Source organism: Chlamydomonas reinhardtii, chromosome 12 (assembly GCF_000002595.2).
Source record: "Chlamydomonas reinhardtii strain CC-503 cw92 mt+ chromosome 12, whole genome shotgun sequence".
Lineage (NCBI taxonomy): Eukaryota > Viridiplantae > Chlorophyta > Chlorophyceae > Chlamydomonadales > Chlamydomonadaceae > Chlamydomonas > Chlamydomonas reinhardtii.
Window position 1 is genome coordinate 7,189,665 of NC_057015.1, and position 15,851 is coordinate 7,205,515.

At 61.8% G+C, this 15,851-nt stretch overlaps 1 protein-coding gene across 1 annotated transcript; it reads right to left on the minus strand.

The window, feature by feature from the left end:
- Nucleotides 1-27: 27 nt before the first annotated feature.
- On the minus strand, nt 28-9,940 carry CHLRE_12g558526v5 (uncharacterized protein). Its single transcript, XM_043069138.1, has 16 exons — nt 9,546-9,940; nt 8,679-9,455; nt 8,102-8,430; nt 7,348-7,942; nt 6,889-7,110; nt 5,902-6,440; nt 5,402-5,640; nt 4,513-5,222; nt 4,288-4,398; nt 3,837-4,071; nt 3,466-3,587; nt 3,307-3,359; nt 3,011-3,084; nt 2,719-2,861; nt 2,025-2,552; nt 28-1,870 (listed from the first exon to the last, which is right to left on the minus strand). Exons 2-16 carry the CDS (start codon nt 9,432-9,434, stop codon nt 1,409-1,411), a joined length of 5,118 nt encoding a protein of 1,705 aa, XP_042918866.1. The 5' UTR covers nt 9,435-9,455; nt 9,546-9,940; the 3' UTR covers nt 28-1,408.
- Nucleotides 9,941-15,851: the final 5,911 nt, after the last annotated feature.

Consider the following 15,851-nt stretch of genomic DNA (forward strand, 5'->3'; position numbering starts at 1 on the left):
GAGGGAATCATGCGGGCTGCTGGGTTGTGAATGCGGATGTTACAGAGGGGACAGTCCCAGCACCCGAAGACGCCGAGCCATCACATGCTATCAGGGCCCAACTTGACTCCACCAACCCCGACTTTGCTGCAAACCCTCCCGCGGGTAAAATCCGTGTGACTCCGCGCACAGTGAGTCCTAGCCAAGCCTCAACCCGCCAGAGCCCCACCGCTGTGCCTCAACGCCACAAGCCTAGGCACAGGAGTGCCGGGAAACGTCTAGGCCGCAGGACACACGCACAGCGCACGCTCTAACCAGGGCGCAAGCGTCCAGGTACTAGAACGGTCGCCCATACGTGCATAGTGCCCACACATAAAGCCACCAACCACGCACAACCTCTCACGGCGAGGGAGGCGGGGAATCAGCGTCATACGGCAAGCGCAAAACCATGCCGTAACCAACAGCCCGAGATATGAAAGGATGCGCAGACGGCACAGCATCCCAACCCTTTGGCCTGATACCTGGGTTAGGGTGGATTTAGTTGTGGGCGGCCAGCCCAAGAGCAAGCAGCGTTCAGCCTGCGTTCAGCCTTTATGCAAGTCGCTACAGAGTCTGTGTTGGCCAATGGGCAAGTGACTTGCGTGTCGTGTTATACACGTGGCTGGTGAATCACCCTGAAGCCAGGGGATAAACATTGAAAGTACAGGCCTGTCAGTCAGGTCGGCCAGCAGCAGGTGTGAAGGTGCCGGATGCACGTGATGGGAGCACATAAACGCTGCCCCGCCATGGTACTGAGCCAGGGAAGGGAAGGCAGTAGGCCATGTAGCACCCCTGCCATGTAGGGCCGCTGAAGGGGGCGCAATACTAACCCGCGGTCACCATTCTGCAAATCTGCGTGCTTAAAGAAGTCGTACTGTCATTTTACGTCAATTGCGAGCAAGTGCCGGTTCATGTTCCTACCCAAAATAAGTGGCCACTCAGCAGCACAATGTGATGACCATGTGGCGCATGTCTGCTGGCCGCACACACGTTCACACAGTAGGTCAGCAGGCAGTGTCAGACAGCCGAGTATGGCAGGAAACCATAGGTGGAATCCAGGGGGACATGGACCTTGCAAGGTGCCAATGGCCACTGCGCACGGCCTAGTTGCCGCAATTGCAAAGTCAACCGCGGCAGCCCGCCGGATACAATTAATTCACAGTGACCGCTGCAGAAGCTCTTGCAAGGACTCCCGCTCTAACTGAGCGTCAACGAATCAATTAGTGGTGCCTCACTGAGACGATCTGTCGCATGCATTTCCGGTACCCAATGCACGTCAACATGAACATTCCGTTCCTTGCACGGACCTCATCCCCCGTGTGGCCCATTCAGTGCTTCGCGCCCTCACACTACAGTACCGTATGCCACATGTTGCTCCTTCGCAGTACGTTCACAGGATTAAAGCCATCGATACCTCCAGAAATACGGCCTCCACCAGCCGTCGGCGTTGCTTCTTGGCACCGTCGCCTCCGAATACCAGGAGCCTGGTGCACAGGCGGCTCCCGGCACCATGCTGAGCTGTGGCGGCGTCAGCTGCCCGCCCCTTGCTACCACCCACCACATGCTGCCGCTGCTGCGGCTTTTGCGGCGCCATGTGCACGGGCACACCTGATGCCATGCTGTGGCCACCATTGCGCTCCCCACGCAGCATCCGCCGCGCCTGCGCCAGGAGTCGGGTGCGCCGCGCCGGCTGGCGTCGCCAGCCCCAGCCGTACATCTTGTTGCTCTCCTCCGTGGCGCCCCCGCCGGGATGGAGTGGCAATTCCTGACCCAGGGTGACCAGCTGCACGCCGCTAACCGCCACCGTGGCGGGCGGGTCGAGCTCGAAGTTGAAGACCGCGCCGTACGGCACCTGAGAGGGAGGGGACGCAGGCTTGTCAGTTGGGACCCGTACATGTGCAGGATGGGGACAATGCAACGAGGACTTCATGAGGCCCAGCGAGGCATAGAGCCATTCCAGGTGCATTGGCTTGTGAACTACGCTTGTGTCCATAGCAAACGCGCACCTGCTCCGCCGGCAGCAGCTGCACCGGCGCCAGGGTGCGCGGCAGCCGCCACGCGCCGTCCACAAACACCGGATGGTCCGGCGTCACCAGTAGCAGGTGTTGACCACTGTCACTGCCGGTGCCAGTGCCGCTGCAGGGCAGTGCGCACACCTCCATGCCGGCCGGCCCCACCTCGTCCACCGTCACCAGCACCACCCGGCTCACGCCGCCGTCTGCGGTGACCAGCCAGTCGCCCGGCCGCACATCCGCCACGCGGCGAAGCGCCGCATGGCAGGAGGCGGCGGCGGTAGCAGCGTCCTGCATTCCGGCTGCTCTTGCCGTTGCACCTGGGTCCTCATCTGTGTTGCCTAGCCAGCGGCCCGTTGTCTGCAGCTCTGCCAAACCACTGGCCGAATCCACCGCCGCGGTTGGCCGAAGCACTGCCACGAGCCCGTCCCCGCCGAAGCAAACGTTGGAGGCGGCTTCTGCTTGTGCGGCATCAAGCTCTTTCTTTACCTCGTTCAGGAGCTTGAGGAACAACTCCTTAGCCTGTTTGATGCGTGCATTGCGCAGGTCTAGACGCCACCAATTGTTGCGAGGCAGAAGCAAGTGCCAGCTTCGGCTTGGGTTGCAGTAACTCGCTCGTGTTGGAACCCGCACCCGTCCACTCAACATCGCGTCCATCGGTGACATCCATCCGCCAATCGCTGCTCACCTGCTTGTTCATGTCGTCGATGCCGATGCTGGCGCGGATCATGTTCAGGATCATGTCTTTGTCGGCCGGCACAGTGGCCTGGGCCGTGGACACATCCAGAGCCTCCACCTCAGCTAGGATCTCTGGCGTGATGCGGGACTCGGCTGGGGAGGAGGACAAGAGGTAGGTACTACTGGGCATCGATGCAGTGCGGGCGCCATCACATGCAAGTTTGTAGAGCCTGACAACGGGCGGGCAACTGGCCAGACAGGCACACGCTAACGGAAATGACTGCACCTCATTACGGACTTACAGAAATCGAGGCCACTAGCGTGCTTAAGCATTTTGCTCTTGAAACCCTCCAGCGCCGCTGGGCTGCGACACAGCCTGCGCAGGTAACCAATCACGATCTTAATAAGCCCTGAATGCCGGTGAATGCAGGGCACTCCTCCAGGACGCTAACGCGACTGCTGCTCTATGCGTTGCTGTCCTATGCCCCATGAGGCCATGACATATCGACATATCGTCCATACTGGGACACAGAAGCCCTGAGCACCGTACGTACTGGGGCGCGGACGAGCTAGCTACCGGGATTGACACCCAACTCACTTGATGGGTACGTCCAGCTGCAGGGCCGTCATGATCTCAAACAGGCACCACACCTGCAGTGAAACGAGCAAGAACGCCGCATTATAGGATGATGTGCGTGCGCATAGCAAGAGCACACTCAGGAAGAACGTATGTAGCACCTTTAAGTCGCGCACATACCCGTGTGAGCACCAGCGGGGAGGGGAAGGGAAACACCACCAGCGCCACGCGGCCGCTCAGCCGCAGGTTGTCCGACAGGTCGTGCACAGCCACCGACTGCCACTGGTTCTTGTGGAAGATGTCTGGTCGGGGTGGTGAAGGGCAACATGCGGGGCTGGGCGGGAGGCTGGGACAAGCACTGGGCGTTACAGGCAAAACACGTGGCTGCTTGGGTTGGTCTAAACAGGAACAGGTCTGAAAGACCAGGTTCAGACGGGATGCAAATTAGGGTTACGCCAGTGCGTGTGGGCTCCATCAGGGTATGTGAGTTTTTGCATGGAGGCACACACGCGCAGGCGCACTCCTGTCCGTCCCAACATGTAAAGCCGTACCAATCCAGAAGTCGGTTTCCTTCCAGCTCTGCAGACCCTGTCGGAATTCGCTGAAGGGCGTGCCCCAGGCATGGCTAGCGAAGGCTGGCTGCTTGCGCTCCTTTCTTTCACCACCGCCTTCAGCCGTGCCACCGTCAGCCAGCCAGCCCAAGAGGCGGGCATCGCCAGCAGACGGCAAGCACGCCGCGTGTGCCTCCTCCGATAGGAACGAGTCGGCATAGCACATGCCGTAGCCCTGCGCGCATCAATCAATGCGCATTACGACCTTCATTCATCAGGGAACCAGCACCCCTACAAGGCAGCAACGTGTGCTGCGCCCAGCATGTACCGTCAGCAGCGTGGGAAGCCCTTGCAGCTATGCACCTTCGGCATATCCGTTAGTTGATGCCGCCGTCGCTTCTATCGCCGGCCCGCAACATGTCCAGCCCGCCGCTTCATCTCCCCATCGCACCTTGGTTGCTGGTAGCACGATGTTGGCACACACCCAACTGGTGGTATGACCACTGGCGAAACCGCGAGGATTCCAGGCCGCCTGGCCCGGGTACACACCAAGGGCTTCGGACTGTGGGGCAGGGCCACAACGGGGCAACAGGCAACGCCTTAGTACCGTAATGCCGTGGTATGGGCGCATACGTTGATGGTGGGTCGCTAGCACAGAGTGCCGCCGTGGACTCACGTTGCCTTTGTCGAGCTGGTGCATGCCGTTAAAGGTCACCAAGAAGTCCGGCGTTACGAAGCCACCCGTGCTGGAGGTCTCGCGGCTCTTCGCCTCCCACTCCTTGCTGGGGGCCCAGTTGGCAGCCGAAGGGCCGTACAACAAATACAGCTCACACGCCGACCGCCGCTGGGCGTAGCTCATGTCAGCCCACTGCAGCCGCCGCCCGGGGCCTGCACTGCTACTGCTGCTGCTACTGCTGCTGCATGCGGCGCGGGTGCGCATGATCGTGTGCCAGTCGGGCAGGCAGGCCCACTCGCGCACCCACACGCCCACCAGATCATCCGCCTCCGTCTGACTCATGTCCGAGGGGCACACCAGCTGCTGCGCCTCCACTACCATCTCCAGCAACACGACGGCAGCCGGAGGCGGCAGCGAGGCCGCCGCCGCCGCTGCACCTCCCTCAGCATGCGGCGGCGGAGTGGGCGGCGGCGGCGGGTAGCCCTCCAGTCGGAGCACGCGCTCCACACACAGCACTGCAGGCGCTGTCGCTTCAGCCACACGGGCCCCCGCGGCGCTTGCAGGCGCCGCGGCCCTGTCATCCCCAAGCCCCTGGCTGTCTCCTGCAGCCGCAGCCGTTGCAGCAGCTCTCTCCGCAGGCACCTGCGGCCTGCGGGTCTTCTTCATGTCTTCCAGGTAGCCGAGTGACCTGGTGAGCAGCGCGCGCAGGCCTGCGTGTGCGTGTGTTCGTGTGTACAGCAGCAGGGTCATGGACCGAGGGCAGCAAGCAGGAGCAACACATGGCGGGCACACACGTGTCACGTCGTCTTCAGCGACAGGGTTGGTGGGCGGGGCTGCCTTTGTGCGCCTACCCAGCAATCAAAGCAAGCGGCCACGTCTAGCTGCCTACCGTCTTGGTACAGGAGCCAAAGCGTCTGCGCGTCGCGGGCGGCGCTCGAAGTGAGGGCAGCAGGCGCCTGCGGCATCGGCGGCAGTGCCGGCCAAGCATGCTGTCCACCGGCATCTGCTGCCGCCGCGGCCACCTCCGGGGGCGCGTCTGACATCGAGAGCAGTGCCTCGACTGCCGGCTGCAGGTGCTCATGCGCCGCGTTGAACCGAGCAAGCACGGTGCCTTGCTCCTCAGCGTTACTGGTGTTCCAGCACGGGCAGAAAAGGGCAAGGGCGAGGGCTCGCCGGCTTGCTGCACCGGCTAACCGGCACGCGCGCAGCTGCGGTAACGAAGCGGCCTTGATGTGGCCAGCATACCACTTTGGGAAAGCCACTAGCCCCTACCTTTTAGCTACTTTCCAACACCCTGCCATTCTCCGTAACGCGTACGTCTAATTGTCCCTATGGAATGAGCATTCCGTTTCTTTGACACGCTTTCGCAGTACCCATTTCCCAACTCACATCGAAAGTGAAAACGCATGGCCTAGCACCACAGGTGTCAGGACCGTGGAAGGGCACGTTGCTGTTGGAGCCCGTCCTAGCGTTGAAGTCGCACCATCTGCAGGCGCGTCCACCGCTACTGCAACTGTAGTACCGCTGTCGGCCGCACCGGCAGCGGCGTGAATGCCGTCACTCTCCCCATTTCGACCCGAGTTTGATGTTGCCGTGTGTGGCGGTGGTGGTGCCGGCGATGGCGCGTACTGCGCCGCCTCCAGCAGCCGCCGGGCGCTCACAGGCCAGCACAGCACGGGCGGCAGCGGCTGCTGTGGCGTCTGCTGCTGCGTCTGCGCCTCCAGGGACAGCGGCCAGGCGGGGTGCGCCAGCAGTGCCACGTGTGTGCAGCGCGCCAGCACGTCAGCGCCGGGGGCCCGGCCGCCCACCTGACCCGCAAGCGCCGCCAGCGGGCCGCCAGCCACCCCGATCGACTGCTGCTGGGGCTGCCCTGCTGCTGCTGACGGCGTAGAGGTGGCGGGGATGCAGCCCTTGCAGAACAGGTCCAGCTGCGGGCGGCGGACAGTAGTGGGCAGCAGCCGCATTACTGGTGACAGCGAGATTGGGCGTGCATGTTGATGGCCTCGGCGTTCTGCCATGCATACTACACACACGTGCTGGGCTGTGGTTTGGCCGCGCACACGAGCGACACCGAGCCCAGCCACACATGTATGACGAGGCGCATGAGTACGTACTGCATGGCGACACCGCATGGATGAGGTGGATCCAGGTACATGTTTCGTGCATTTGCTCATATCATAGCATGTAAATGTGGTGGCACCCATTGCTGCACCGTAGCCTGTACTCGCCTGCCCGACCGCCCGAGCGCATGCCACGTAAAGCCAGCCCCTGCACCGCTTGCACGTACGTCCACCACGCGCGAAGCGCAATGTATTCACTGAAGCCATAACGCAAGCCGCTTCGTTCTATCTGCAACTAAGCTGTGTCTCAGCTCACCCAGAGGCAGGCGTCCACGTGATTATTGTAGATCACGTGATCGGCCGAGCCGCAGCTGCGCGCCAGCTCCACCACGCTCACGTGCGGCGTGTGCGGCACCAGCACACCGTACCGCTCCGGCAGCTCCCTCGCGTCACGTGACCCGTAGCTTAGATTGCCGTACCCCATGGCCGCGGCATAGTGCGTGTCGCTGTACGGCTTGAAATGGTCGTACTGCACCACCTGTACAAGTATGTGCGGCGTGGGATGGAGCAGGTGTGTTGGGGCCGGGAAGCCTGACTCACGTGTATACGCAGTCATGCACGCACGCGCGCAGGCACCTATTGCAGGGAGTACTCGCAATGGTGCGCGACGTGTTTATTCCCTCCTGTTGAACACGAGGCTGAGCGCCAGGGCAACTGAAAAGGCCACGGCGCATCCGCCCACAGGTAATGCGCCCATGCACCTGTGGAAACGCACCTGCGACAGGAACGCCTCGGCGTACGACATGCCGCCAGTCGCCTCCAGCGCCGGCGCCACGATGCGAGCCCACACCTGAGCCGCCGTCAGGTTGTGCGTGACGCCGCGAAGTCTGTTCAGGCTGCCCATACTGCTTGCGTAATCCCGGTGGCACGCGGCCTTTTGGGCGCCCTGCAACTCCACCAGGCCGTGGCGACTCACGAAGACGCGCAGGAACGCGGGCGTCACGAAGCGCGTGGGGAAATGGGTGGCGCACGCCGCGTTCTGTAGCTGCTCCCGCTCGCGGCTGAACTCGTCTGGCGCGTTCGCGTTCTCCCACTTCATGTTGGCCTCCCGCACCACCGCCACCTCCCTGTCAGCCGCCAGCGCAGCTGCCTCCAGCTCCTCCTGCAGCCGACCCTGATCATGCTGAGCCGCCGGCGCTGGTCCTGCGGCTGCGGCCGCCACTGCTGCTGGCTCTTGCCCCGCGGCGACAGTAGCAGCAGCGGCGGCCGCAGCATGCCGCAGGTGCACCCGCTCAATGGCGGCTCGCCGGGCGCGGGCGCGCAGCAGCAGCCGCATGTAGAGACCATAATCGCAGTCCCCGATGGCGGCCCTGAAAGCATGTTTTCGGTGACCCATCGAAACCAATAACTTTAATGTCCACCGCAGACGCACCTGTAAAGCATGACACAGTCCTTCCACTCCGCCAACCCCCTATTGCATGGTCTGCACCTATCGAGCCCTCTCCTCCAAACATACGTACGTAACGTACCCGCAAGAGACCGCAGCTGTCAGCTCCACCATCATCCGCCGCTCCGGCCAGCTCAGCTGAGACCACAGCCCGCCGGCGCCGCCTGTTTTGGTGCTACTGCCGACAGCGCCACCGTCCGCCGCTGCGGCCCCAGACCCTCCGGTGGTGGCGTCCTCCCTAATGTCCCTAGGCCCACCGCCGCTGCCAGCGGTAGAAGCAGCAGCTGAGGTGCTGAACGCTTCGGCATCCTCAAAGCCGGTCAGGCGCCGGTCCCTGTCCCGCTTCAGTGCCTGGTAGGTGTCCATGACGTCCTCCCAAGGCGGGTGGCAGTACCACACATCCCGCCACACCTGTACGGTAGACGTTGATGCACATGCACTTGTCATTTCCCCTTTTAATACATCGATGCACGCACAATACTACTAGAGCTCGCACCAAGCAGCGAGCGCGTGTCGTATAGGCAAGCATTTCATGACGTGTTGATCAAGTGGAACACGAACGCAAGGGCTCAGATTTGTAGCTAGCATGTCAGCCTAAGCACGCTTACTTGCACCGTATCATGCAGGGCCACGGCATGGCATGCCTCTGGCCCACGCACCTGCAACAGCTCCACCACCTCGGCTGCTGCCGCGGCTGTGAGCTTGGCTCCGAAATCGGTCACCCGCGCCGTGGCCGTGGTGGCAAGACCCTGCACGTGCATGGTCTGGTGCAGCTGCAGGCTGACGTATGGCTGGGCTAGCTGGTCTGGTGGCCCGGCGGCCAGCATGCGCAGCAGACCACCCCTACTGCTGGGTGGAAGACCCGTGTCGTGATGAGGGATCACAGCAGTAGTGGCGGAAGAGGCTGGTAACGCGGCGGGGTCTGCTGCAGCCGCGGCATTGGCAGTAGCAGCGGCAGTACTTAGAGAGGGCGTCAAGCTGCTGGTGCTGCTGATGAGATCAGGGTGAGCTTGCTGCTCTGGTGATGAGTGCTGCACCTGCGGAGGCGGCTGACCTTCCACGCCCCCTGCGTCATCAGCAGCGCCGTGCGCGCCTGCTGCGCTAATCGCCCCATGTCCTGCTGCCGGTGCTGCTGCAACTGCAGCAGCCTTACGGCCGCCACTGCTACTAGCGTTTGCTTCTGTCCCAGGCCTCGCTGCTTCACCGTCTGTGTAGTCATGGCAAACGACCGCAGCAGAGTCGACACACGCAGAAGGGCTGCTGGCTGCATGCGCAGTGCTGCTCGGGCCTGCTTGGTCAAATGCAGGTGCGACAGCCTCAAATCGCCTGCTGCTATCGTCACTGTCTGCCCGTTGCTGAGCTGCTGGAGATGCAGCAGGCGCCGTATGCGCTTGCGAGCTAGCCCCGCAGCCCATCGCCCCTCAGCGCCCGTGGGCCTGTGCGAATCAGGGGGGGGGGGGGGTGCGTGACAGCAAGGGACTGACACGATAACACCAGCCGACCTAGATAAATGCCTCAGCACCTACCTAAAATGCTAGATGCCTTGCAAGAGCCTGTCTCGAGGCTGGGCAGCAAACTTGTCCGTGGAATTGCAGCCCCGATACATGCAGTCCCTAACTACATGTGAAAGCCTTAATGCATTCACACTTTAGCTTGAACCTTCTTCCTGTAAAGCTCTTATCTAAGGCTCACGCAGTCCGTAAAACGTCCATACCGTGCTTGACGCGTTGTGCAGCAGTACGCTCAGTGCATTTTAAGCGTCATGTGTTCGGTGGGCAGTTATAAACGAGCTCTGGATGGGCAGACTGGATGGCCAACGACTTTGGGATCTCATTGAGCCGCGCCCGCGAACTCAGCCTTTCAACTCGGGGCAAAAAACCGGTCCAAACCTGTCTAGAGTAGGTGTAACTACCCCAAACATGCCATAGTTACCACTTGCAAGAAGCGAAATGAGAAGTGCGAAACACACCATGTTACGGCGGACATGCCGGGGACGGCAAATTGCGGGAATTATGGGGTGATCCAGAGGCCGTTATTATGCTGAAATGGGGTTGGGGGAACTTGCGCGGCCGAAGGCCGCGCAAATTGCGCAGAAGTTAGGCGCGTACCCAGCGAGTACGAGTACCCACCTTGCTGCCCCTGTCGCCCCACGCCCAGCTTGGGTCAATTATGCAGTGGATAGGAGCGGTGGCCCACGATACAGCAGCCACTGCAGCTCATAATTTAATTTAATATTTACGCAGTGCGTAGACAGGGGGCAGGGGAGCGAGGGCGAGGGCAAGGGGTCCAGCGGCGTGGTGTGGCGGCGACCAGCAGCCACCTTTACCACGCTGCAGGAGATGTATCTGTCCGGCCCAACACTGCTATCCTTGCCCGGTAGGGCCACACATGAGTGTCCGAGGCAGAGGAGGTGTAGCGCCCACGCCCAGCAAGTAGAAGCATGGCAGGCCGGGCTACCTGACCGCGTGTCTTGCCCACGGCTGCCCCCAGCAGTTGTGACCCCGGCGGAGCACGCCGTGCCCTCCTTACCAACGTCAAAAATCAAGCGTTTTGTGCCAGGGATTTCCAAAATTTTTCCCGGGGGCTACGCCCCCGGAACCCCCCATAGTTAATGGAAAACAACACAGCAGTATTAACATCAGTGTTTCGTGCCGCGAGCACTTGAAAACGATACCACATTGGCAATAATTCAATAGTGCGCTGCCGATCCATAGAGCGAAGCCTTGTCGGCGAAGAACGCAACTTGGCAAATTTGTGCAGCCGCGCATTCCACGGCTTTCAGCCCCAGATACCGCCTACTACCATTTCTATATTGACTCCTAAGTTTGCTGCAACCTTGCTTGGGGTCATTAGAGCGCTACAAAGGGATTTGACGGTCGTGCTGGCCGAACTTGTGCCGCGGACAGGCTCTAACACTGACAACAAGTAAAGAAGCGTCCGGTCGCATAAATGTAATTATGCTGGGCGTCCAAGACAGCCTAACAAAGTTGCGCACTAATTCCCGAATTAGCGCAAATTGCCATAGTCGCGAATTCACCCATGCCATGGCCCCTACCCCGGGGGGGGGGACTCCCTTGACATGTGCGGTCTCCTAGCGGTCACCCCCATTCTGTCACCAGGCACATACCCAGCGGGCGCGCGATAACAAAAACGTAACCTCTGTACGTGCAAGCAACTTTTGTGTCCTGGTATGTCGTATGCCCATTCCACGCCGCTGCTGCTTTGCCACCGCCGCTTGCGCCCTCCGGCCGCCGCCCCCACTTGCGCTTTCACTGACGTGCCGCATCCGAACTCAACGTCCCCCTTCCTTCACCTCACGTCATGATCGTCAACGCCACTTCTGAGACAGCCACCTCCACCGCCACCTCTCGGTGGTGCTTCGTAACCCCTGACGAAGGCCCCAGCAGCCCAAGCACCGTTCGCCACACGCGACTACCGTGCTTTGTTGCCGCCGGCACGGCCCCGCAGCCGCCCATCCCATGCCGCTGTGGGTTTAACTTCCGTCGCGCCCCCTGCTCCGGTGCGCGTGTTGCACCTCGGATTGTGCCTCCACGCCTGCCATCCTCTTCTTGCAGCATGCGCCGCGCCTGCCGCAGCAGTTGGGCCCGCCTTCCCCGTTGGCGCCGCCAGCCCCAGCCAAAGAGCTCGTTGCTCTCCTCCGTGACGCCCACGTACGGCTGCAGCCGCAGATCCTGACCAAGAGTGACCAGCTGCACGCCGCTAACCGCCACCATGGCCGGCGGGTCGAGCTCAAAGTTGAAGACCGCGCCGTACGGCACCTGAGGGGAGGGAATGCAGGCTTGTCAGTTAAAAGCTGTACATGTGCAGGATGGGGGCAATGCAACGAGGCCTTGCATGAGGCCCAGCGAGGCATAGAGCCATTCCAGGTGCATTGGCTTGTGAGCGTCGCTTGTGTCCATAACAAGCGCGCACCTGCTCCGCCGGCAGCAGCTGCACCGGCGCCAGGGTGCGCGGCAGCCGCCATGCCCCGTCCACAAACACCGGGTGGTCCGGCGTCACCAGCAGCAGGTGTTGACCACTGTCACTGCCGGTGCTAGTGCCAACGCCAGTGCCAGTGCCAGTGCCAGCGCCGGTGCCAGTGCCGCTGCAGGGCAGTGCGCACACCTCCATGCCGGCTGGCCCCACCTCGTCCACCGTCACCAGCACCACCCGGCTCACGCCGCCGTCTGCGGTGACCAGCCAGTCGCCCGGCCGCACATCCGCCACGCGGCGAAGCGCCGCATGGCACGAGGCGACGGCGGTAGCAGCGTCCTGCATTCCGGCTGCTCTTGCCGTTGCGCCTGGGTTCTCCTCTGTGCTGCCTAGCCAGGGGCCCGCTGGCCGCGGCACTGCGCCGTTGGATGGACTGGTGGCCGCTGTCGGCATCACAGGCACGAGTCCGTCCCCGCCGAAGCAGTACGTGGCAGCAGCTGATGCTTGTTCAGCATCCACCTCCTCCTTCACTTCATTCAGCAATTTCATGAACAGCTCCTTAACCTGTCCGTGCATGAGGGTCACACAGGTTTATCTTGTGCCAAGGGTGCACTGCAAACAGTGCAGAACAGGTCGCACGCTTCATTAAGGCACGCATTGCTGTGCTGCAAGCATTATTGCGGCCTACGCGCTCAGCCGGCCCGGTGGCTCAGGTGGAATCCGCACCCATCCACTCTTCATCGTGTCCATTGGTGCCCTCCATCCGCCAATCGCTGCTCACCTGCTTGTTCATGTCGTCGATGCCGATGCTGGCGCGGATCATGCCCAGGATCATGTCTTTGTCGGCCGGCACAGTGGCCTGGGCCGTGGACACATCCAGAGTCTCCACCTCAGCCACGATCTCTGGCGTGATGCGGGACTCGGCTGGGGAGAGGAGACAAGGAAGGCACGCAGCGTTCATGGTTTGTTGGGAGGGCAGGTCCGCTGTCAGGAGGGCATGATGCGCAGATGAAGCGGGGGCGTCAGGCATGAGACGAACTCACGTACAACGCAAGAACATGGCGTTTGACAATGAGCGGGCAACTGGCTAGACATGCACGCGCATTCCTACCGTGCTCCGACTCATTGACTCACCGAATTCCCATTCAATACCAGCAAGCATCTTCTTCTTAAAACCCTCCAAGGCCGCTGGGCTGCGACACAGCCTGCACCGGCAAAAAGCAGACGCGAAACTCCAGCGATGCCGACAAGCAAGTTGCTGCCCTAGCCCCCATCTGTCGGTACGGTACGGTACGTACTGGGGCGCAGGCGAGCCTACAAAGGCTGCCTACCCAAAGTACCGCTCTAGCCGCCCCCGATGTACCGCCGTACGTACTGGGGCGCGGACGAGCTAGCTACCGGGATTGACACCCAGCTCACTTGATGGGTACGTCCAGCTGCAGGGCCGTCATGATCTCAAACAGGCACCACACCTGCAGTGAAACGAGCAAGAACGCCGCATTATAAGATAATGTGCGTGCGCATAGAAAGAGCACATTCAGGAAAAACATATGTAGCACCTTTAAGTCGCGCACGTACCCGTGTGAGCACCAGCGGGGAGGGGAAGGGAAACACCACCAGCGCCACGCGGCCGCTCAGCCGCAGGTTGTCCGACAGGTCGTGCACAGCCACCGACTGCCACTGGTTCTTGTGGAAGATGTCTGGTCGGGGCAGTGAAGGGAAACATGTTGAACAGGGTTGACTGGCTGGGGCGCCACTTCGGAAGCGGGGAGGGGCAGCGAGCCTGACGCACGGGCAACCTCAAACAAAAACGCAAGAGGAGGCCCTGTCTACCTGGGCACCACAGCCCAGCCATCAATCTGCCCGGCTTTGATCTCATCAATCCATGCCATCAGTCTCCTTACCAATCCAGAAGTCGGTTCTGGGCCAGCTGAGCAGGCCATGTCGGAATTCGCTAAAGGGCGTGCCCCACGCGTGGCTAGCAAAGGCGGTCTGGTTTGGTCCCATCGGTGCAGCCATGTTGGCTGCAGGAGCAGCTGCAGTTGTTGCATCCAAGCTCAGGGCGCTGCTATCACCGCCTTCTGCAGTTCCGCTGTGGTGGCCACTGTATGCAGCAGCTTGTCTGCCAAAGCACTTGCTGCTCCCGGCCGGCACGCACGCCGCGTGTGCCTCCTCCGAGAGGAACAAGTCGGCATAGCACATGCAGTAGCCCTGCGTGTACACGCCAATGCGTATTGGGATGATCCGTGGTAAAACGATAAACCCCAGCGGTCCCTGCTGTGCTTCATGCGTGCGGCTCCCCCCTTGCCGCTACCGTACCCCTCGCATGATCACCCCCGATTCATCGCCCCACGCACACCTTGGTTGCTGGCAGCACGATGTTGGCACACACCCAGCTTGTAGTGTTGTCAGCTGACAGGCCACGGGGGTTCCAGGCCACCTGGCCTGGGTACACGTCCAACGGGGTGGCGGGCTGTGAGCAGGGCCACACCGGGGCACAGGTAACATCTTCGTGTCGTGATACAATGGTGTGGGCGCATTGATGCGTGCTCTATGACTTTCCAACCCGCTGTGCCATAGACTCACGTTGCTCTTTTCGAGGCGGTGCAACTTGTTGAACGTCCCCAAGAAACTCGAAGTCACAAACGCGCCGGTGCTGGAGGTCTCACGGCTCTTCGACTCCCACTCCTTGCTGGGGGCCCAGTTGGCAGCCGAAGGGCCGTACAGCAAATACAGCTCACACGCCGACCGCCGATGGGCGTAGCTCATGTCAGCCCACCGCAGCCGCCGCCCGGGGCCTGCACTGCTACTGCTACTGCTGCTGCTGCTGCTGCTGCTGCTGCATGCGGCGCGCGTGCGCATGATCGTGTGCCAGTCGGGCAAGCAGGCCCACTCGCGCACCCACACGCCCACCAGATCATCCGCCTCCGCCTGACTCAAGTCCAAGGGACACACCAGCTGCTGCGCCTCCACCACCATCTCCAGCAACACGACGGCAGCCAGAGGCGGCAGTGAGGCCGCCGCCGCCCCTGCCGCCGCCGCCGCCACTGCACCTGCCTCAGCATGCGGCGGCGGAGTGGGCGGCGGCGGCGGGTGGCCCTCCAGTCGGAGCACGCGCTCCACGACTAGCACTGCAGGTGCTGTTGCCGCTGCACCGCCGTCGGGCACCCCAGCCAGCTCCGTAAGCGCGTCTGTTGCCACTGCAGCTGCAGCGGATGGCTCAGCCGCAGGCGCTTTCTTCATACGTGCATCCGTCCGCCGTTTCTCCTCCAGCGCCAGCAGGTGGGCTCGAGCGTGAGCAAGCAGCGTAAATAGGCCTGTCCGGGCGGCGGCATCGGTGTTACGTATGCACGTGTGCTTTCGGGGCAGAAGTACCCAGATCCTGCCAACTGTCAAGTTCGTGGTCGTGCTATTATTTTGCAATCGTGTAACGCATAACCATTGCAACGGGCCCATCTAAAGCAGGACAGTCATGCCGCACTGTCCAGGGACATCATTCGTGCCCACTCACCGTCTTGATAGACGCGCCACAGCGCCTTTGCATGTGCGACGTCAGCTGGGCCATGCAAGGCCGCCTGTAGCGGCTCTGCCGGCTGCGGCTGGTGCTGAACATCACCCTGCCGCAAGACCATCACGGCCTCTGAAGGGTGGTCTGTGGAGGCGGCGGCTGCCGCGGCCACCACCAACTCCTCTGGAGGGTCCGGCAGTCCAAGCAGTGCCTCCAGCACCGGCAGCACGCGCTGGTCCGCCAAATCGCGGCTTTGGGCCGCCACCGCTTCCTGGTCCCTGTCCCCATCATCTCTGCATGCGCACGGTACAGCAGGCTTTGTCGTCACGTGCATGATTAGCAATGATTGCGTTCACATGCATGCACGCACGGCGTGCGTGCTGCTTCCATA

Coding starts and splice junctions, on each gene's coding strand:
- CHLRE_12g558526v5 (XM_043069138.1), bottom strand. CDS start 9,434: ATGGGCTGCGGGGCTAGCTCGCAAGCGCATACGGCGCCTGCTGCATCT. Junction 5,641..5,901: donor CATGCGTTTTCACTTTCGAT/GTGAGTTGGGAA, acceptor CTGGAACACCAG/TAACGCTGAGGAGCAAGGCA. Junction 5,223..5,401: donor TTGGCTCCTGTACCAAGACG/GTAGGCAGCTAG, acceptor ACGCACACGCAG/GCCTGCGCGCGCTGCTCACC.